Source organism: Haliotis cracherodii, unplaced genomic scaffold (assembly GCF_022045235.1).
Source record: "Haliotis cracherodii isolate W230 unplaced genomic scaffold, xgHalCrac1.p SCAF_1, whole genome shotgun sequence".
In the NCBI taxonomy this organism is placed as follows: Eukaryota; Metazoa; Mollusca; class Gastropoda; order Lepetellida; family Haliotidae; genus Haliotis; species Haliotis cracherodii.
The window spans coordinates 15389506-15411717 of NW_027266264.1; the positions used below are offsets into that span (position 1 = coordinate 15389506).

The window sequence follows — 22212 nt, forward strand, 5'->3', positions numbered from 1 at the left end:
AATCAAAATCGCGTAATGAAATCAATAGTTAGTAAACTGCTGTGCAGATTTTAGTCGACTGCAGGATTTGCAATGCATGTGTACCCCAAATTCGCCATCAACAAATATTTTTTCCAAATCGTTTCATGTTTTTTGATGAAGGTGCTCACGAGATTTGATGCACTTTGCAAAGTAAGACCCGTTTTATCACAATATAGATTTTGGTTATTGATCAGATCGTCTTGACTGGGTGCTGCCATTTTGTTTGAAGCAAATGCAAGTGACATGAGAGGTGGAATTTGATTGGTCAAAAGGAGGAAGATAGAAGGGACACAACTCTTAACAGCCACTAGTGGCGTTAAGATCGAGTCCAGAAATTCCAGCCTTGTTCGGCAAGGGTGGAAACTGGACTTTTATAGTCAGTTAACTTCCCTGCCTCAAGAAGATGGGTAACTGCAGGCTACCTGAAGTGGCGGGAAATATGAGATATTTAGTGGAAATACAGATGAATGATGCAGGACTTGATACCATTGTTTGGGATTCAGTGATTGTTGCATCATTCTGAATGACAAAAAATATTCTTACGCAATAATATTCAAGGAGGTGTTTCTCATATTTGCAACAAAGGATGGATCTCCAAGTAGACCTTGGTGGGCGTAGGCATATTTGAATATCTGAAAAATAAGTTGAACCTGTGAAATACAACTGTGACACACTCTCTGTCATAAAAGAGATATTCAACTTTGTGTGCACATATGGTTTTATGATATTCATGAGTTCATGAGTGAGTTGGATTTAATGCCACTCTGAACAGTATTCCAGTTATATTAGGCGTGTCAGCTTAATGTGGGAGGAAAGCCTGAAGTGATGCAGGTCTCAGATGTTTACCACTTTAGTGAAACCAACGAGCACAGGTATGGTGTTGACAAACCTAGACACATAATTGTGGTGACCCAGGATTTGCTGGTTGCTGGTGTGCCAAAGGGACGCAACTCTGCAACAGTTGACAACCTGGTCTTTGTGCATGCACAGTATCAAGAAAGAGTACCAATTCGTATTAGAGATATTGTCTGGACAAACACATCACTATGAACAGAGTCAAAGTCCAATTTGATTCCATGGAAGTTAAAAACTCTGGATTTCATTTCATATGTTCAATGACCATATTCTTACTTCTATGTATGTACTTGTATATACTTGCCGTAAAAGGTGACTATGCTTGTCGTAAAAGGCAACTAATGGGATCAGGTGGTCAGGCTCGCTGACTTGGTTGATGCATGTCATCGATCCCAATTGTGTGGATCGATGCTCATGATATTAATCACTGGATTGTCTGGTCCAGACTCGATTATTTACAGACCGCCATCATATAGCTGGAATATTGCGGAGTGCGGCGTTAACAACAAACCAACCAACCAACCAACTTATATATATGTGCTGCTAAGATTAGAGAAAACTATATTGTTCATAGAAAATCTTTTTTTTAAAAATATTTTAACAGGGTTCTTTCTGATACCCCCAAAACCTGGAAACCAAATTTACTCTTGTCTTCAGTTTGAAGTATATCCTTTTAAAGGCATACAACTGATATGTTTATAGTGCATATCAGGGTATTATCTGCCTGCTCCAGTGTTTAAAACCTCAAAACACAGTCGGGCAGGTGACCCAAAAGTGTTGCCTGCCCATCTTTAAAGTTACCTGCCCGCATTCAGGCATAATACATGGAATATGTCAGAAATAACATGAAATAAAATGGCGATAACTGGTCGCTAGCTCGTAGGATGCGGAGATAGGAGGGCGGATGCCCCAAAGCACACGTGACCTCTCGGCAGTGGGTGATTTTACATAGCGCTTTAATTACTTTCACAGAGGTCGTGGGTGACAGCACAGCCACGGTGATTGAATTAATTAGTATCAAGCGCTTCACTGAGTACTGCGGACTGAACCCGTCTCGCGTACAAGAGACGGCAGAGCCATCTCACGTACATGTTACGTCTGCGACTGATAATTGATGTAGAAATATCGCAAAAATAGGAGACAAATCGTGTCATGATTTCAGTTGAAATAATGCAAACAATTACTGGAGAATCTACAAGGAGTAATAATAAAACTGAATATGGAGTGGTCTGGAAGACAGTTGGGCAGGTGGAGGAAAATTCCATACAGCCCGACAGACAAGTTACCAGCCACGGGCAGTGGGGCAGGCAGTTACTTCGGACACTTGTCTGATCTGTGTCATACTGTACCTCCGTCATGTTGTGGTAGGTGGCTGGATCACTGATGTTGGCCTGGGTCCAGTTAAACCTCTCCATCATGTTCAACATCAGCAGCAGTATCGGCCCGGACGTCGGCGGAGGCATTGTCACCACCACACTGCCTGTAACATCACAGTTTATGTCAGGAGTGATTCTATCAGATGAACTTTGAGGCTGACCAAAATATTTGTTTATTTGTTTCATCCAAGTTCCCCTCCCCAGATTTAAAACATGACAATGACATACTTGAATGGCATGGTGGCATGTAGAGATTATCACATGGGAGTGAGTGTCATACTGCTTAAAGTAAACAAGTGTCAGAATGTTTGTATCTCTTGTGTGATGTCAGCTCTTATGACAAGCACTGGGACTTGGTGTCAGCTGCCCTCCCACAGCCAGGATCCACATGGGATGGAGCAAGTAGGTATGCCAGGGATACTGCCAGGATCCACATGGGATGGAGCAAGTAGGTATGCCAGGGATACTGCCAGGATCCACATGGGATGGAGCAAGTAGGTATGCCAGGGATACTGCCAGGATCCACATGGGATGGAGCAAGCAGGTATGCCGGGGATACTGCCAGGATCCACATGGGATGGAGCAAGTAGGTATGCCATGGATACAGCCAGGATCCACATGGGATGGAGCAAGTAGGTATGCCATGGATACTGGCAGGATCCACATGGGATGGAGCAAGCAGGTATGCCAGGTATACAGCCAGGATCCACATGGGATGGAGCAAGTAGGTATGCCATGGATACTGCCAGGATCCACATGGGATGGAGCAAGCAGGTATGCCAGGGATACAGCCAGGATCCACATGGGATGGAGCAAGTAGGTATGCCAGGGATACTGCCAGGATCCACATGGGATGGAGCAAGTAGGTATGCCAGGGATACTGCCAGGATCCACATGGGATGGAGCAAGTAGGTATGCCAGGGATACAGCCAGGATCCACATGGGATGGAGCAAGTAGGTATGCCAGGGATACTGCCAGGATCCACATGGGATGGAGCAAGTAGGTATGCCAGGGATACTGCCAGGATCCACATGGGATGGAGCAAGTAGGTATGCCAGGGATACTGCCAGGATCCACATGGGATGGAGCAAGTAGGTATGCCAGGTATACAGCCAGGATCCACATGGGATGGAGCAAGTAGGTATGCCAGGGATACAGCCAGGATCCACATGGGATGGAGCAAGTAGGTATGCCAGGGATACTGCCAGGATCCACATGGGATGGAGCAAGTAGGTATGCCAGGGATACAGCCAGGATCCACATGGGATGGAGCAAGTAGGTATGCCAGGTATACAGCCAGGATCCACATGGGATGGAGCAAGTAGGTATGCCAGGGATACTGCCAGGATCCACATGGGATGGAGCAAGTAGGTATGCCATGGATACTGCCAGGATCCACATAGGATGGAGCAAGCAGGTATGCCAGGGATACAGCCAGGATTCACATGGGATGGAGCAAGTAGGTATGCCAGGGATACTGCCAGGATCCACATGGGATGGAGCAAGTAGGTATGCCAGGTATACAGCCAGGATCCACATGGGATGGAGCAAGTAGGTATGCCAGGGATACTGCCAGGATCCACATGGGATGGAGCAAGTACGTATGCCAGGGATACAGCCAGGATCCACATGGGATGGAGCAGGCAGGTATGCCAGGGATACTGCCAGGATCCACATGGGATGGAGCAAGTAGGTATGCCAGGGATACTGCCAGGATCCACATGGGATGGAGCAAGTAGGTATGCCATGGATACAGCCAGGATCCACATGGGATGGAGCAAGTACGTATGCCAGGGATACTGCCAGGATCCACATGGGATGGAGCAAGTAGGTATGCCAGGTATACAGCCAGGATCCACATAGGATGGAGCAAGCAGGTATGCCAGGTATACAGCCAGGATCCACATGGGATGGAGCAAGTAGGTATGCCAGGGATACAGCCAGGATCCACATGGGATGGAGCAAGTAGGTATGCCAGGTATACAGCCAGGATCCACATGGGATGGAGCAAGTAGGTATGCCAGGGATACAGCCAGGATCCACATGGGATGGAGCAAGTAGGTATGCCAGGGATACTGCCAGGATCCACATGGGATGGAGCAAGTAGGTATGCCAGGGATACAGCCAGGATCCACATGGGATGGAGCAAGTAGGTATGCCAGGTATACAGCCAGGATCCACATGGGATGGAGCAAGTAGGTATGCCAGGGATACTGCCAGGATCCACATGGGATGGAGCAAGTAGGTATGCCAGGGATACTGCCAGGATCCACATGGGATGGAGCAAGCAGGTATGCCAGGGATACAGCCAGGATCCACATGGGATGGAGCAAGTAGGTATGCCAGGATCCACATGGGATGGAGCAAGTAGGTATGCCAGGGATACTGCCAGGATCCACATGGGATGGAGCAAGTAGGTATGCCAGGGATACTGCCAGGATCCACATGGGATGGAGCAAGTAGGTATGCCAGGTATACAGCCAGGATCCACATGGGATGGAGCAAGTAGGTATGCCAGGGATACAGCCAGGATCCACATGGGATGGAGCAAGTAGGTATGCCATGGATACAGCCAGGATCCACATGGGATGGAGCAAGCAGGTATGCCAGGTATACAGCCAGGATCCACATGGGATGGAGCAAGTAGGTATGCCAGGGATACTGCCAGGATCCACATGGGATGGAGCAAGTAGGTATGCCAGGTATACAGCAAGGATCCACATGGGATGGAGCAGGCAGGTATGCCAGGTATACAGCCAGGATCCACATGGGATGGAGCAAGTAGGTATGCCATGGATACAGCCAGGATCCACATGAGTTGGAGCAAGTAGGTATGCCATGGATACAGCCAGGATCCACATGGGATGGAGCAAGTAGGTATGCCAGGGATACAGCCAGGATCCACATGGGATGGAGAAAGTACGTATGCCAGGGATACTGCCAGGATCCACATGGGATGGAGCAAGTAGGTATGCCAGGTATACAGCCAGGATCCACATGGGATGGAGCAAGTAGGTATGCCATGGATAGAGCCAGGATCCACATGGGATGGAGCAGGCAGGTATGCCAGGTATACAGCCAGGATCCACATGGGATGGAGCAAGTAGGTATGCCAGGGATACAGCCAGGATCCATATGGGATGGAGCAAGTAGGTATGCCAGGGATACTGCCAGGATCCACATGGGATGGAGCAGGCAGGTATGCCAGGGATACTGCCAGGATCCACATGGGATGGAGCAAGTAGGTATGCCAGGGATACAGCCAGGATCCACATGGGATGGAGCAAGTACGTATGCCAGGGATACTGCCAGGATCCTGACAGAATAGTAACATTACACATGTCAGTTAAAAACAGTTACAACAATTTCTGAAAAGAGTACATCGAAATGTGCCTTTCTGTGTAGATAATTGTTGCATGAGACGAGTGTAGCATTAGATGTGACACTGTTGCATGAGATGACAGGGTTGTGTGAGACGACAGTGTTGAGTGAGATGACAGGGTTGAGTGAGATGACAGGGTTGTGTGACGACAGGGTTGTGTGAGATGACAGGGTTGTGTGAGACGTGTGTTAGATGACAGTGTTGTGTGAGACGACAGTGTTGTGTGAGGTGACAGGGTTGTGCGAGATGTCAGTATTGTGTGAGATGACAGGGTTGTGTGAGACGAAAGTGTTGTGTGAGACGACAGCTTTGTGAGAGATGACAGTGTTGTGTGAGACGACAGGGTTGTGTGAGACGACAGTGTTGTGTGAGATGTCAGTGTTGTGTGAGACAACAGTGTTGTGTGAGATGACAGTGTTGTGTGAGACGACAGTGTTGTGTGAGATGACAGGGTTGTGCGAGATGTCAGTATTGTGTGAGATGACAGGGTTGTGTGAGATGAAAGTGTTGTGTGAGACGACAGCGTTGTGAGAGATGACAGTGTTGTGTGAGACGATATTGTTGTGAGAGATGACAGTGTTGTGCAAGATGTCAGTGTTGTGTGAGATGACGGTGTTGCATGAGATGACAGTGTTGTGTGAGACGACAGTGTTGTGTGAGATGACAGGGTTGTGCGAGATGTCAGTATTGTGTGAGATGACAGGGTTGTGTGAGACGAAAGTGTTGTGTGAGACGACAGCGTTGTGAGAGATGACAGTGTTGTGTGAGACGATATTGTTGTGAGAGACGACAGTGTTGTGCAAGATGTCAGTGTTGTGTAAGATGACAGTGTTGCATGAGATGACAGGGTTGTGTGAGACGACTTGTGTGAGACGACAGTGTTGTGTGAGATTACAGTGTTGTGTGAGATGTCAGTGTTGTGTGAGATGTCAGTGTTGTGTGAGATGACAGTGTTGTGTGAGATGACAGGGTTGTGTGAGATGACAGTGTTGTGTGAGATGACAGTGTTGTGTGAGATGACAGGGTTGTGTGAGACGACTTGTGTGAGACGACAGTGTTGTGTGAGACGACAGTGTTGTGTGAGATGTCAGTGTTGTGTGAGACAACAGTGTTGTGTGAGACAACAGTGTTGTGTGAGACGACTTTTGTGAGATGACAGTTTTTTGTGGGTTGTGTGACAGGATTGTGTGAGATGAGTGTTGTGTGAGATGACAGTGTTGCGTGAGACGACAGTGTTGTGTGAGACGAGATTGTTGTGTGAGATGTCAGTGATGTGTGAGGCGACAGTGTTGTGTGAGATGACAGTGTTGTGTGAGACGACAGTGGTGTGTGAGATGACAGTGTTGTGTGAGATGTCAGTGTTGTGTGAGACGACAGTGTTGTGTGAGACGACAGTGTTGTGTGAGATGGCAGTGTTGTGTGAGATGACATTGTTGTGTGAGACGACAGTGTTGTGTGAGATGACAGGGTTGTGTGAAACGACAGGGTTGTGTGAGAAGACTTGTGTGAGACGACAGTGTTGTGTGAGACGACAGTGTTGTGTGAGATGACGACTGTTGTGTGAGACGACTTTCGTGAGATGACAGTTTTTTGTGGGTTGTGTGACAGGATTGTGTGAGATGACAGTTTTTTCTGAGACGACAGTGTTGTGTGATACAAGTGTTGAGTGAGATGACAGTGTTGTGTGAGACGACAGTGTTGTGTGAGATGTCAATGTTGTGTGAGACGACAGTGTTGTGTGAGACGACAGTGTTGTGTGATACGACGGTGTTGTGTGAGATGACAGTGTTGTGCGAGATGACAGTGTTGTGTGAGACAACAGTGTTGTGTGAGACGACAGTGTTGTGTGAGATGACAGTGTTGTGTGAGACGACAGTGAGACGACAGTGTTGCCATGTGCTGTAGCTACCTCTGAAGAAGGTATTCAGGACCTGTCTCTTCATGACCTGGTAGCTGACGAGGTCAGCCATTGTCATCACTCCACCATGGTCCTTCACCTGCAACAAATGTGGCCCGACTCTTTTATAGGTGGAGTTACTTTCCGATTCTTCAAGATTTATGAGCACAAGAATAACAGTGAGTGATCTGTGCAACTTTCACAACACTGAGTGATCTGACAAATGCAAAACATTATATAGCATCAAAGCAATAATACAGAAGAAACAGTCCTGTCCATAACTACAAGTTACAGCTTCATCAATGATTAGACCCACTACACAGTGCACCTATCAGCTTTCATCTTCTCTGGTGCAAAACTGGCAGAACAATGGTCAAGAAATGAAAATTGGACAGGAACCTCTCAAAATAATTCCTTTTGTCATTTTTTTGAATGACAGCTTCAATGGTCTAGTTGCTTGGAGATGCTGAGGTTTACAGAATAGTAACACCTTCACATGTGATGATGACTGACAAATGGCAATAGGGAATGAAAGAAAGACAGGGTAATGCTTCAATATATACCCACCGAATTAATATTTATAGTTTATTGCATGATTTGAAATACAGTTAAGCAATAATGTCTCGAACTTGGATGTGTATGAAAAAGGTTGGGTACCAGCAAACTCTTATCATATTTACCACTATCTAAACCTGGATGTGTAGAATTGCACATGTCAAATACCTGGTTGTCTCAAACTCAATTTATAGTCCCAAGAATTAAAATAAGTAAAACCATATGCTAACCACCTGGATGCCAGAGGGGTATATATGTCCCTCCTCTTTAACCCTCAATTTGAAGTCAAATAAAATTCAAAATACATCACACACACAGACACTACACAGTTTTGAATACTGTGGGAAATTCCCTGTTCTGTGATATCCACTGTGATTTTAGGCAAAGCAAAATTATTGAAAATGACCTCTGAAAAACTAGGTACATCATAAATGTCTCTATTTTTTACACATTACTAAATCACCATTTACAGCGTTATTTACAGCATGTTTCAAAATCTAAATTCGGATATTTATTCGGAGAAATGAATTTCAAAAATGTGCATCAGAAACCTAGAAAAATAATCGGGGCGAACCAGAATTCGAACCCACAATCACAGGTTTCTGGCGTGCCAAAGGGACGCAACTCTGCACAGCGAATCGCAACGCCTTTGACGACTGGGCCACCCGTGCCCCCTGCACGAGATGAATCAGAATTATGTGTGTTAACCTGTTGTTCTAAATATGGTCTTTAATAGTATTGATACTTGGTGCTTATCAGTACAGGTAGACACAGAGCTAAGCAGTCAGTATGGAAGCTTTCCTGCCTTTCCCCAATGATAAAGGCGGGGCAGGGGTACCCCATTCGTCCAAGGTGCCACAATTTGCTGTCTTGTGTCCTTTGGACACACCAAAAATGTATGATTGTGAGTTCGAATCCCTGTTCGCCCTGATTATGTTTCTAGGTTTGTCAGTACCATACCCATTCTTGTGGATTTCACCAAAGTGGTCACATCTAGGAGCTGCATCACTTCTGGCTTTCCCCCACATCAAGCTGACACGCAGTCACATAACTGTATTACTGGTCAACTCACTCACTCCTAGACAAAGACTGACTTTTTAAATTGTTATACTATTTGTCTGATGACTAGGTCTTTAGTTACTAAGGTCGAGTTGAGTGTGTCAAACCCCCCAAAATTCAAACTTTTTCTCTGGTCCCCAGGAGTTTGAGACAACAGGGCTTGACTGCAGTTAAAGTTTTTTCTTTTTTTTCAAGAAAGCATGCGAGTCATGACAGATAAAAGTATTATTAATAAAAAATGATTATGGCTTGAGTTCTTACAGCCTTGACGATAGATTTTCCGATGTCTCCCTTGTAGAATTCGTCAGCACCCTTCTCAGCTATGGCATCCAGAGTGTTGGCTAGGTCCACTCTCTGGATGAATGTCCCCTCAGGTACAAACTGATAGTTTTTCACATACAGCTGCCTCAGGAGTGGCTCATTGAAGTCCTTGACCTTGAACTTGGACTTCAGTGTTTTAGCTGTGAGGGAATGGAAGGTGAATCAATCTCATTAAAATCAGATCTTAGTTCTCGCTACAGCTAAACAAAGATCTGAGGACATCCCATTACGGGTCACGTCCGACCGACCTTGCGGAAACTTTGACCGACCAATGGAATGACCAATCAGAAGGCAGCTTTCTCGTGCTTTACGGCACTAATTTCAAACGCTTTGAAATATTTTGACAAATTCTCGATTACAAATTTGAAACCTGAACAAAAGAACATTCTGGAATGGCTAATAGATGGTCTAGATTGTATGGATTCAGTTGTTAAACCTGTAAATATCGTTCGAAGTTAAAGATTTCGAGGTTGCATGATTAGAAATCACATTACGATGCTCTGATTTGTAGGATGAAAGGTCGTTCTGACGTGACCCCTAATGGGATGTCCTTAGATCTTTGTTTAGCGGTAGAGAGAACTGAGATCTGATTTTAATGAGACTGGAAGGTGAATGTTCTTTGTTCATAACTCATACAATAACATGTCCAACTATAAAGTAAATGTAGATTCAGATGCTAGGATCAAAATGTAACTTTTCCCAGACATACAGATGCTTGTGATACAGATACACATTCCCAGATACACAGGTGATGCAGTAACACAAACAGCGTTTCAGTGTATATCGACATATAAATTAAACACAGATATAAGATTCTGTGAATGTTGAAAAATGTTTTAGGGTGGCTATTTCAATCGGTGAATACTCAGCCTATTTTTTATGACCTACTGCACTGTGGCAGTAGATTGTTGTAAGTTGCAGCAAATGAATGAGGTGCTTATTAATTATTGAGCTTGGCTCACGATTCTGACAGGAAGTAATTTAGAGTAATGAACAAAAGTTCTGGTCAGTATTGATATTCAGATATTTCCTGCATAAATACTAAAAACTGACATTACAATTTAATCAACTAAACAAAATATGATGTCATCTTAAGGAGAAACATACATGCTTAAGTTCCGCTTCCTCAGTCTTCCAATTTCATAGAAGACAAACAAACGTTAAATTGCACAGCTATACAAGAGTATCCCACTTATCATTTTCTAAACAAACTTTCGGGTCATGATACCATACATATTTCATTGTGTGGATTATGGTCGATTACTGATGAGAACAAGGCTTTTGTGTCGCTAAAGATCTATCAAACTTATTCTAAGGGTGGTTGGTGCAATAACAAATCTCTGACAAAACGTCTCTGCGTGAAGATCTGAGGACACTTCTACAGAAGCCTGTGTCATGTGAACCCTGATTGAACTTATCCCGCCCAATCTAAAAGAAGGAAACACTAGTTCTTGAACCAATCAGATGTCAGCTTTCTACAAGAAACCAACCAGCTGTAGAGGAGGTGAAGGAAGCTGTGACAATAGTGCGATAATTATTTCTGTAAATCTTTCGAGCAGAGGTTTATTCCTTTTTACAATTCTGGGACTCAAATAAGACAAGCAATTCTAAGCACCTTTTTGAACCAATTAAATTCAAGTATTTTTCATTGCCCAGGGTTAATTCAAGTACTCTTCCAGTTGGTATGAAACCTGTATTGGCTGCAGAAGACTGGGCCTATATTCAGTGATGGAATACAGCCCTACTATCTAGGGGTGACAATTGGTCTGGAAATCACTATTGCGATAACTATTGATATTGCAAGAAACTATTGCGATAACTATTGATTTTGGAAGCAACTATTGCCATAAATATCGATAGTTTTCAGTATATTATTTTAGATGGATTTCAGAGTTGAATTAAACCTTGGAAGTGAAGTTTCCTTTGAATGTGATAACCATAAGACTTCCAAACACTTGATTTTCCACCCAAGTTTGTCACAAACTCCACTAGACTGTCACCCTCCACCATTTTACTTTAAGAAATGTTGCTAAGCACCAAGGGCAGTTAACTCTAATCCTCACTCGGCTGCATTCGCGAGCATGTTTTGGTGATTCAGTCGCATGATATGGTAAATACAATGGAAACTATCGATATTCCTATCTGAAATCGATACTATTGAACGGAAACTGATGTAACAATCCATTTATTGACTTTAAGTGCTTACCAACAGCAATATATCGATATTTCGATTTATCGTGACACCCCTATTATCAGTGCCTACCCATATCGCGGGTGATGTTGAATCCTTTCCGGGCGATGTCAGCGGCCGGTAGCACCACCTCACTCCAGGTCAGTCTAGGGAACAAAACACATTGTACAGTGTAGCAGAGACAATGACTGACCACGAGATAAGTCTACCTCTGTATCATTCAACCAGAAGCAATGGGATTACAAATGAACACTGTAGAAAGCCCTCGCATCACTTTTATTAAAGAATGCCATGAAAGAATTTACTGTAACAACAGCATCAATCACTGCAGCTTCCCTGGAACAATCATAGTGTTATTACATGGAGTGAGTTGGAAGGTGTTGGCCACGTTTGTTTGTCGTTTGATGTTGCACTCATCACAAATCAAGCAGTATGACCATGGCCTGTAAATATACAAGTCAGGACCAGACAATCCAGTAATCTATTTTATAAGCAACAATGTATGTAATCAGAGTGAGTGAGTTGGGTTTAACGCCGCTTTTAACAGTATTCAAGTTATATCACAGCGTGTCAGCTTAATGTGGGAGGAAAGCCCGAAGTGATGCAGGTCTCGGACGTTTACCACTTCGGTGAAACCCACGAGCACGGGTATGGTGCTGACAAACATGATTCGAACCCACAATCATAGGTTTCTGGCGTGCCCAAGGGACGCAACTCTGCACAGCGATTCGCAGCACCTTAGACAACTGGGCCACTGGTGCCCCCGTATGTTATCAGAGTTCAATGACATGCAATGAAGCAAGTTACCGATCCTGACCACCTGATCATGTAAGTCGCTTATTATGACCAGCAGAGGTTGCTGGGAGCCAATTCCAACCTGGATTCACTTCCTGGCTCTCATGATGAGAGTCTGCGTGTTTTCCATGCAATAAAATAAACTGTTGAAGGCATTTTACCAACGGTCCTACTTTAAAGTGTACAACATCCCGACATGGACATGAAATGAGTTAAGTGAAATCAGCACTCAAAGTTTCAAACAGTCAATGGAACAACTATAATGCAACAATGTCATTATACATTTGTAATATTTAATATTGCCACTAGTCAAGTTTCTGTCATTAAGATTATAATTTCAATGGTTAATTTCAGCTATTGTTAGCTGCCATTGTTGTAAATTGATGACATATTACGTTGTACTTAAGTCTCAGTTGATGTGATGGTATGTAATGAAATCTTTAGCCATCACGCGCCTCAGGTAAGGATTGGTTTCAGGTGCATGTCCTCCATTAAGACACCTACTTGCCGTACTCCTTGTGGGCCATCTCCAGTCCCCTCAGTTCCCCGGGGACTGCCACGGACCTGCCCCCCTGCAACAAACACAGCACTTGAGTGAGTGAGTGAGTATGGTTTTACGCCGCTTTTAGCAATATCACAGCGGGCGACACCAGAAATGGGCTTCACACATTGTACCCATGTCGGGAATCGAACCCGGGTCTTTGTCGTGAGGAGCGAACGCTTTAACCACTAGGCTACCCGACCGCCCCACAGCACTTGACACATGTGTCCTACATGTTTGTTTGTTGTTTTAACGCCACACAATATTCCAGGTATATGATTCAGTCTGTAAAGTCTGGACCAGTGATTGACATCATGAACATCAATCTGTGCAGTTGACATGCGATGACATGCATCAACCAAGCCAGCGAGCCTCACCACCTGATCATGTTAGTCGACAACTGTCTATAGTAAGAAAGTTGGGTCAAGCATTGCATTGAAACAGGAATAGGATTTTACAACCAACTGCCTATAGTGAGGAAAGCATTGCATTGAACAGTGTTTCAGTTACGTAGGAGCTTGACCGCTTTATGTGGCAGAAAGTTCACAAACACAATGCTGGAGTAGTTGCCATGGTTACAGAATTCAATATTTAGATGTACCATGTAGGGCACGGACGGGTAACTCGGGTACTTGGGTCGGGTTGGTACTGAGAAGGACCCGGGTTCCCACACCATATCACATAGCACTAATATACTGGTGACAGTCCAAAAATCATTAAATCGGCTATAATCTGTGATTTCCTAAACACTTTCAGTGGATCATGGCACTCGGGCTGGGATGAGTCAAAATTATTACCTGGGTACCCATCCTATATTACCTGACCCAACACAGAGATAGGTACAAAATGTCTGACTGGGAATAGTTTGACCGCAGCCCTGGCAAAATATATTAAGATACACTTATAAAACCATCTGGTCATACATACACTGAAGTTGACTGAAGTTTTATCTTTATTCAAACATTTAAAAGTCAGAAGGAATGGGTGCTAAGTCAGAGAGAAATATGAATATTAGTGACTTGTAGTGTAACCATATAGTTCTAAATCATTTTTGTCTTTAAACAGCATCTCATGTGACTAACCATGGGTCCAGGTAGTACTGTGCAAACCAGGGCCCTTCTCAGTACCAACCTGACCTAAGAACCTGTCCGAGCCCGAATATTGAATTCTGTAACCATGGTAACTACCCCCCTATATATTGTTCACACTTAAAGTATGATTAAACCTCCCTGATAAAATACTTAACACAGATGTGTACAGCAAAGTCATTATGAAGGCAGATAAGGCTGGTGAAGCTACCAGACTGAGTGTTGAAGAGGTCACAGAGGAGTAGTTTATATAGACACAAATGGTGGACTAACCGTCAATGTTGATGCTTTAGTAGGAAAAAGAGAGTCCTTGGCAGCCTTGGGTGATGTTTCACGGAAGTCATAGGCAGTAGATTGTTTTATCTTGTGATCATACACAACCATAAAACCACCCCTGAAACAAATTCAAATTAGTGTAACCATGGTAACAGAACAAAGGGGCGTGATAAAACATGAATGATTACAAAACAAGAGACAACATCCCCCGATCACTTTGCTCTGTTAGCATGATGAGTATAAGACATGCCTGTAAGTGAGACCCATGTTGGCTTGTCTCAAATATATGGTTTAACACTGCTTATACTCCAGCTATATCATGGAAGGGAGATTATTTACATCCATAATATGGAGATGGTTGCAACTTGAGAATATTTCATTCACATTCAAACCACCTTGACTGTCATAACCTACTACAATATATGGATCCAATCTCATTAAAATCAGATCTTGTACTCCAATATGCTACTTCCATGTGTGAAGATCTGATGATAGAAGCTCAGGGTCTAGTCAGCTGAACCCTGAGCGGATTTTGACCTCAAAATGTCAATAAAGAATGCACAGATCAGATTTTCTGAAACAATTCATCTTCATTTCTTCACCCCCTTGATTAAAAAAATTAGATTTGAAAATCAACAACGGACACACAATGCAAATATTCCTTCCATGGTTTGTTAAAAAACTACAGGGTGTATAAAATGTTAACAATACAATGGCAGAGCTTTAATTATTAACATTCGGAACTGCTTGTTTTAGTTCTTTATCTAGATACAGAAATGAGATAGGCTGATCTGAATATAGAAGCCTTGATGCTGATTCTTCTGATTTGAAACTTCATCTTATGTGACCGTTTGTGGAGGTATCCTCATGCAAAGAGGTATTCTCCTGGAGCAAAACATCTGATCATAATGTCACTGGATATGATCATGATTATTATAGGGGATCCAGCAGCTGAAATTAAAACTTCTACAATAATACATCTGCACATTGACAAAGGTTCTTGGACTTCACTGAACTGACATTGAAAATAATGCATAACCTCTCTTGCAAATATCCATGCCTTTTGCCAAAGACTTACCCGCCAAGCCCTGAGGAGTGGGAGTTGACCACGCCCAGACACAACAGTGTTGTCACAGCGGAATCAACAGCATTACCCCCCTTCTTGAGTATCGCCAGGCCCATCTCTGAGCAGACGCCGACATCCGAAGCCACAGCACCATGTTCACCAATCTAGATCATACGTAAGAGTCAGATGTATGTCACTTGTAAACTTACAGTTACAACAGAGAGGATGACACAGGATGTTTCATATTCATAGTGACTGGCCTAATCACCACTGTGTCATTCACCAAATGTGATATACAGTGTTTGGATGTACGCCACGTTTGTTTGCAAGCACTGAAAGTAGTACCCACCTGACCTTATATTTGCATATTTATCTGAATGATCCAACAGATAGCATTCTTATCCACTGGTTTTATCCTGGTGAGAAACTATTGGTAGGACGATACACTGATGCATCGAATCGATGTATCGCGATTTTTTATTCCTCGATACAAGTATCGATCACAGTCGCATACTAAGTAAAGAGTATCAATTCTTACCTTAAATGTTTGCTTTCATAACTGTTCCACTAAACGCTAATTACCTGGTACTAGTGGAAGTTAATTGTGAAAAAGTAAATAATTTCATCCATTGCACCATACTCGACACTGACAACTGTAAATTGTTAGTGTGCTAGGTACTTGCCATCCTGTTTATGAGTGAGTGAGTGAGTATGGTTTTATGCCGTTTTTAGCAATATTCCAGCAATATCATGACGGGGGATAACAGAAAAGGGGCTTCACACATGGAACCCAAGTGGGTAATTGAACCCTGGTCTTCGGCGTTTTGAGCGAACGGTTTAACGACTAGGCTACCCCACTGCCCCTCCTGTCTATGAAAAAGATGGCTTACGCACCACAGATAAGAGCACATGCAATACGTATTGGATCGTACAGTTGGTGTATCGTCTCAGTCCTACGAGAAACCATCCCACATGAATACACAATGCCTTTTAGAAAGTGGTCAAATGTAACAAATGTTATATTTGGGATAACACTTTCTTAGTAAACAAATTCTAGTACTTTAGGGGGTTGAGTCCCATCCCATTTGAACCCACACTCTCCGAGTGACACACAAAATTGCCAGCATACAAAGTGAGCAATATAACCCACTCAACCACCAAGGCTTCCCCAAAATGGAAGTCCAACAACTGGTAGTCACGTGATAAAACATGTTTCTTACACACCTGTGGGTGAGAAACCTGTCTGAGATAACTGGAATCAAACATAAGTGAGAGATCACATTCCAGGTCCATGATTGGCTACTCCATGGTGATGACCTAAGGTCAGATTATGACGGACTACTTTCTGGTTTGTAATTCATTCCTGTTTGTAAATCCTTGTGCAAATTCACCTTTGTCTGTGTCGAAACTTTATGGTGTTAGAGTGTTTAATAAATGTTCTTTTGTCTTGCCTAGTTTGCTTTCTCATTGATAATTCGCAGATATGGTGAAACTTGTTTGTGACGGATTACACGGGGGAGGAGCAGGAAGCAGTAAGCCGGATGACATCACTCATGACCGTTGTTATGTATTAATTCGCAACTGCGATCATGAGAATAGAATAAATATGTATCGATTCGAGGCTAAAATGGTACGATTTTAGTGTGTGTAAGAAACAAATTACTACACATGTGCCTTTTATATACCTTTGACCTTACAAATCGCCCTTTCAAATCATATCCAACTTTTCATTGTTTTGAAACAACTCGTAAGATATTAGTATCTGACAGCTAAGTACGGATAAGATATATGGATGAACAACTTCTTTATTACAATTAGGACCGACGTTTCGGTGTAGGTTCTAACACCGTTATCAAGCAGCCGAAACGTCGCTCCTAATTGTAATAAAGAAGTTGTTCATCCATACATCTTATCCGTACTTAGTACTCCAACTTCTAAATGCCTCTCAAAGAAGTCATGTGACAGCTGTTGGCGTAGTAATTCCGACTGAGATGAGTGAGTTGGTCGTACCTGTGGTGGGCCCAGGTAGATGCTGAGGATGAGGGCGACGGTGACAGCAACGGCAAACACTATAGCGGAGATGATGATCACACGCAGGCTGAAGGACTGCAGTCTGGCAAATACAAAACAGGACTATTACAAACTTGACGACATTCCCATGAGGATTCTAGGGCAACTGACCCCAGAAGCAGTTGTCCTGATACCAGGGAAAGACATACAGGAGAAACCTCCTTACGATAAATACCATACAGGGACTTACCTAGGATATTCCAAAAGAAGTGTCCTTGGCAGGCAAATTTATAAAAAGTGTTATTTTGTCCTAAATTTGCATTTTTGATAAACTTCTTATTTTCATCATTTCAGATTCCAAAAGAAGTGCTCTTGGCTGGTAAATTGAGAAAATGTTTTATTTTCCCAAAATTGGGATCTTTGATAAACTTCTTAATACTTTCCTAAATTCAGAGGTATTTTAACACAGAATTAATATTGCATTAAATGCAAATGATAAACTGAACATGAAAGCTTACTCCTCGACATAAACCTATAACATTACACATAACCACTACGACATGTGCTGGGAAATGTTCAATTCCAATCTGGGAATTATTACTGACATTTGGACCAGTGAAGATCGGGGTAGTGAATAGGTCTGCAGCAACCCATGCTTGCCGTATAAGGTGACTATGCTTGTTGTAAGAGGCGACTAACTTGACCGGATGGTCAGGCAATGCTGATTTGTTTGATGCATGTCATCGTATCCCATTTGATTGGATTGATGGTCATGATGTCAATCACAGAATTGTCTGGTACAGACTCGATTATTTACAGACCGCCGTCATATAGCTGGAATATTCCTGTGTGCGGTGTTAAACAACAGACAAACAAACAAACTGACATTTGCTGCAGACTTCAATTGGGGTAGGAATATGCGTCCCTGATCAGCTCTAGATAAATCCCTGACATATCAAGTTATCGACAGCTGTGGATAGTGGTCAAGCGATAATAAGGCACAGTACAGATTCATCACAGTAAAGAAAGTTACATTGTGTTTAGTCATTGTTCAGCAACATAATTATGATAACATTTTTGTTCTATAATATCACCCTATGATTGTGTTGCTATGCTTGCCTACCACCTGACTGTGCCTGATTGCAGTCTTGTCATTGTGATATGTTCCTAACTGGGAATCTATTTGGAAAACACTTTGGGACATTCGGTAGCTCTGTGCTGTGACAAGTCAATATCAATTACCATGTTTATAGTGAGCAGCACCGTGATACAGTGACCACAGCTGACATCACAACTGCGCCCTCATGGTTTATTCTCCCTGCAGTGTTTTATTGTACAATAAACAACCCCCACTCGTCGTGTATTTCTTATATGAGACATCAACATTATGTACAACCTCTTTAAGGATGTTGATTAAAATGTACAAGCTTTAAAAATATTAACCCAAAGTTTAATAATGATGACCCCTGAAAAGAATCCGATCTTGGAATTGTTGGACAAGTCCATTTTATGAACAGGTAGGTTAAGTTTGGTATTGCCTGCATATTCTTGATTATCTGTACCTTTTCTCCCAATACTGATTGTCATATCTCTCCCACTTTTGAATGGGATCGTTCCACCATTGACTTCAACTACGTTGTCCAGCTACCTCTACGGGGAACAACTCACTCGACACTCCTCTCTCAAAAATAATGTTGTCCAATTTACAACATCATCAAGCTGCGAGAGCAGTTTCTATCTCCAGAAATGACTTCATGATAGAACAACGTTTTATCGTGAAATAATCATGTTTTGTACTTCATTGATATTTGCGATTTATCGAATAGCTATCTTATATAATCAAATTAAAACATTTTGCAACACGCCCACTGATTGGAAGCTAAACATGCTAAACACCATAGCAACCTACAAAACACATGACATCCACACACTCTCTATTTCAACACTGATTATCTACCAATAAAACACATCTGATATAGCACCCGATACTGTTTTCGATGGTACTCCCGACAGTGAAGTGAAGCAAGGAGCATACAGACAGTGGGGTAGCTCGGGTACTTGGGTCAGGTGGGTACTGAGTAGGATCCGGGTACCCATAGGACTACCCGGACCCGTGGTTAGTCACGTGATATATTGTTTCAAGACAAAAATGATCTAGAACTGTCTGTTTAAACTACAAGTCACTAATGTTCACAGTTCTTTCTGACTACTATGCCCATTCCTTCTGACTTTTATATGTTTGAAAAAAACCAAAACTTCAGTCAACTTCTGTGTATGCACCAGATCGTTTTATACGTGTATCTAAATATATTTTGTCAGGGCTACGGTCAAACTTTTCCCAATTGGACAGTTTGTACCTACCTCTTCATACCTACAACAGGTATCCGGGTGGGGACGGGTAATAGGGGGTTGGGTACCCGGGTACTAAATTTAGACTTGTCCCAGCCCTAACAGACAGGGAACCCTACTGAGTACTTACGTGCTCTTCTTGCCCTCGTTGGGATCTCCTGCAACACCCCTGTGTAGTGGGGAGGACTCCGCCCGCGTACTGTCACTGTCTGTGGACTCCTTCTTCGTTGTGCGCTTCGGTGGTTCATCGTTGATGAGGCCAATCTTATCCCCTGTACATTGATAAAAGCGTAATCATTATCTGTGTATATATAACAGTAAAACACAACATTTTGTGTTTAATGCACACCTTTTTAAAAAATAATACAGCTGTGTAGGGGAGTGTGCATAATCTTGATAAAATACAGACAATGGACAATATTGAATTTGTTTCACCCAAAACAAAGGCATTATTGAAAGCACCACACAGAGCATGTCAACAATAGTTAGTTAGTCCTGCCAAAAGTATTCACTGCATATCTGTAGTTTTTGACTGCACATTATATGTAATGGCCATTTTCCCCCAAACTTGTAACCAAGAATTTGGTGTGTGCATTATACACAAGAAAGTACAGTACAACAGCATGACTTCTGACTGTGTTTGCTAGTTTATATACGTGCAGGTGAGACGACAGGTCCCCAGCCACCTGTTACAGTTGTAAGCATGGTAAGAGGCGACTATGCTAAATGGATCGGGTGGTCAGGCTTGGTGACGTAGTGGATTCCATGACATGCTCAACAATTGCCCAGTTGTCTGGTCCAGACTTCCTTATTTACAGATTGCTGTCATATGTCTGGAATATCGTTAAAAACTTCGAAATAAATAAAATAATACATTACGTTATATGATGATTGTGTGGAGTGTGTATATACGGTTTGCGCCCACTTAGGTCATATGATCACTGTGTGGAGTTGGGTATATAGTAATAATATACTGTTTGCAGTACTTAGGTCATATGATCACTGTGACTGGAGTTGGTTATATACTGTTTGCAGCACTTAGGTCATATGGTCACTGTGTGGAGTTGGGCACATACTGTTTGCAGCACTTAGGTCATATGATCACTGTGACTGGAGTTGGTTATATACTGTTTGCAGCACTTAGGTCATATGGTCACTGTGTGGAGTTGGGTACATACTGTTTGCAGCACTTAGGTCATATGATCACTGTGTGGAGTTGGGTATATACTGTTTGCAGCAGTAAGGTCATATGATCACTGTGTGGAGATGGGTACATACTGTTTGCACCACCTAGGTCATATGATCACTGTGACTGGAGTTGGTCATATACTGTTTGCAGCACTTAGGTCATATGATCACTGTGACTGGAGTTGGTTATATACTGTTTGCAGAACTTAGGTCATATGATCACTGTGACTGGAGTTGGGTATATACTGTTTGCAGCATTTAGGTCATCTGATTACTACGTGGAGTTGGGTACATACTGTTTGCAGCAGTAAGGTCATATGATCACTGTGACTGGAGTTGGTTATATACTGTTTGCAGCACTTAGGTCATATGATCACTGTGTGGAGTTGGTTATATACTGTTTGCACCACTTAGGTCATATGATCACTGTGACTGGAGTTGGGTATATACTGTTTGCAGCAGTTAGGTCATATGATTACTACGTGGAGTTGGGTACATACTGTTTGCAGAACTTAGGTCATATGATCACTGTGTGGAGTTGGGTACATACTGTTTGCAGCACTTAGGTCATATGATCACTGTGTGGAGTTGGGTATATACTGTTTGCAGCACTTAGGTCATATGATCACTGTGACTGGAGTTGGTCATATACTGTTTGCAGCACTTAGGTCATATGATCACTGTGTGGAGTTGGGTACATACTGTTTGCAGAACTTAGGTCATATGATCACTGTGTGGAGTTGGGTACATACTGTTTGCAGAACTTAGGTCATATGATCACTGTGTGGAGTTGGGTATATACTGTTTGCAGCACTTAGGTCATATGATCACTGTGACTGGAGTTGGTCATATACTGTTTGCAGCACTTAGGTCATATGATCACTGTGTGGAGTTGGGTATATACTGTTTGCAGAACTTAGGTCATATGATCACTGTGACTGGAGTTGGGTATATACTGTTTGCAGCAGTAAGGTCATATGATCACTGTGTGGAGTTGGGTACATACTGTTTGCAGCACTTAGGTCATATGATCACTGTGTGGAGTTGGGTACATACTGTTTGCAGCACTTAGGTCATATGATCACTGTGTGGAGTTGGGTATATACTGTTTGCAGCACTTAGGTCATATGATCACTGTGACTGGAGTTGGTCATATACTGTTTGCAGCACTTAGGTCATATGATCACTGTGTGGAGTTGGGTACATACTGTTTGCACCACTTAGGTCATATGATCACTGTG

General features: G+C 42.9%; 1 protein-coding gene across 1 annotated transcript in view; it reads right to left on the minus strand.

Moving 5' to 3' along the window:
• The window catches only part of LOC139473493 (glutathione hydrolase 1 proenzyme-like), a 44541-nt gene that overhangs the window by 14096 nt on the left and 8233 nt on the right, over positions 1-22212 (minus strand). The window contains exons 2-11 of the mRNA XM_071256115.1: positions 19914-20055; positions 17435-17537; positions 15437-15588; positions 14356-14476; positions 12958-13025; positions 11731-11804; positions 9408-9607; positions 7545-7632; positions 2226-2356; positions 565-653 (exon numbers count right to left, since the gene is read on the minus strand). Of these exons, the coding sequence (XP_071112216.1) occupies positions 565-653; positions 2226-2356; positions 7545-7632; positions 9408-9607; positions 11731-11804; positions 12958-13025; positions 14356-14476; positions 15437-15588; positions 17435-17537; positions 19914-20055 (1168 nt within the window). The remainder of the gene's footprint in view (positions 1-564; positions 654-2225; positions 2357-7544; positions 7633-9407; positions 9608-11730; positions 11805-12957; positions 13026-14355; positions 14477-15436; positions 15589-17434; positions 17538-19913; positions 20056-22212) is intronic.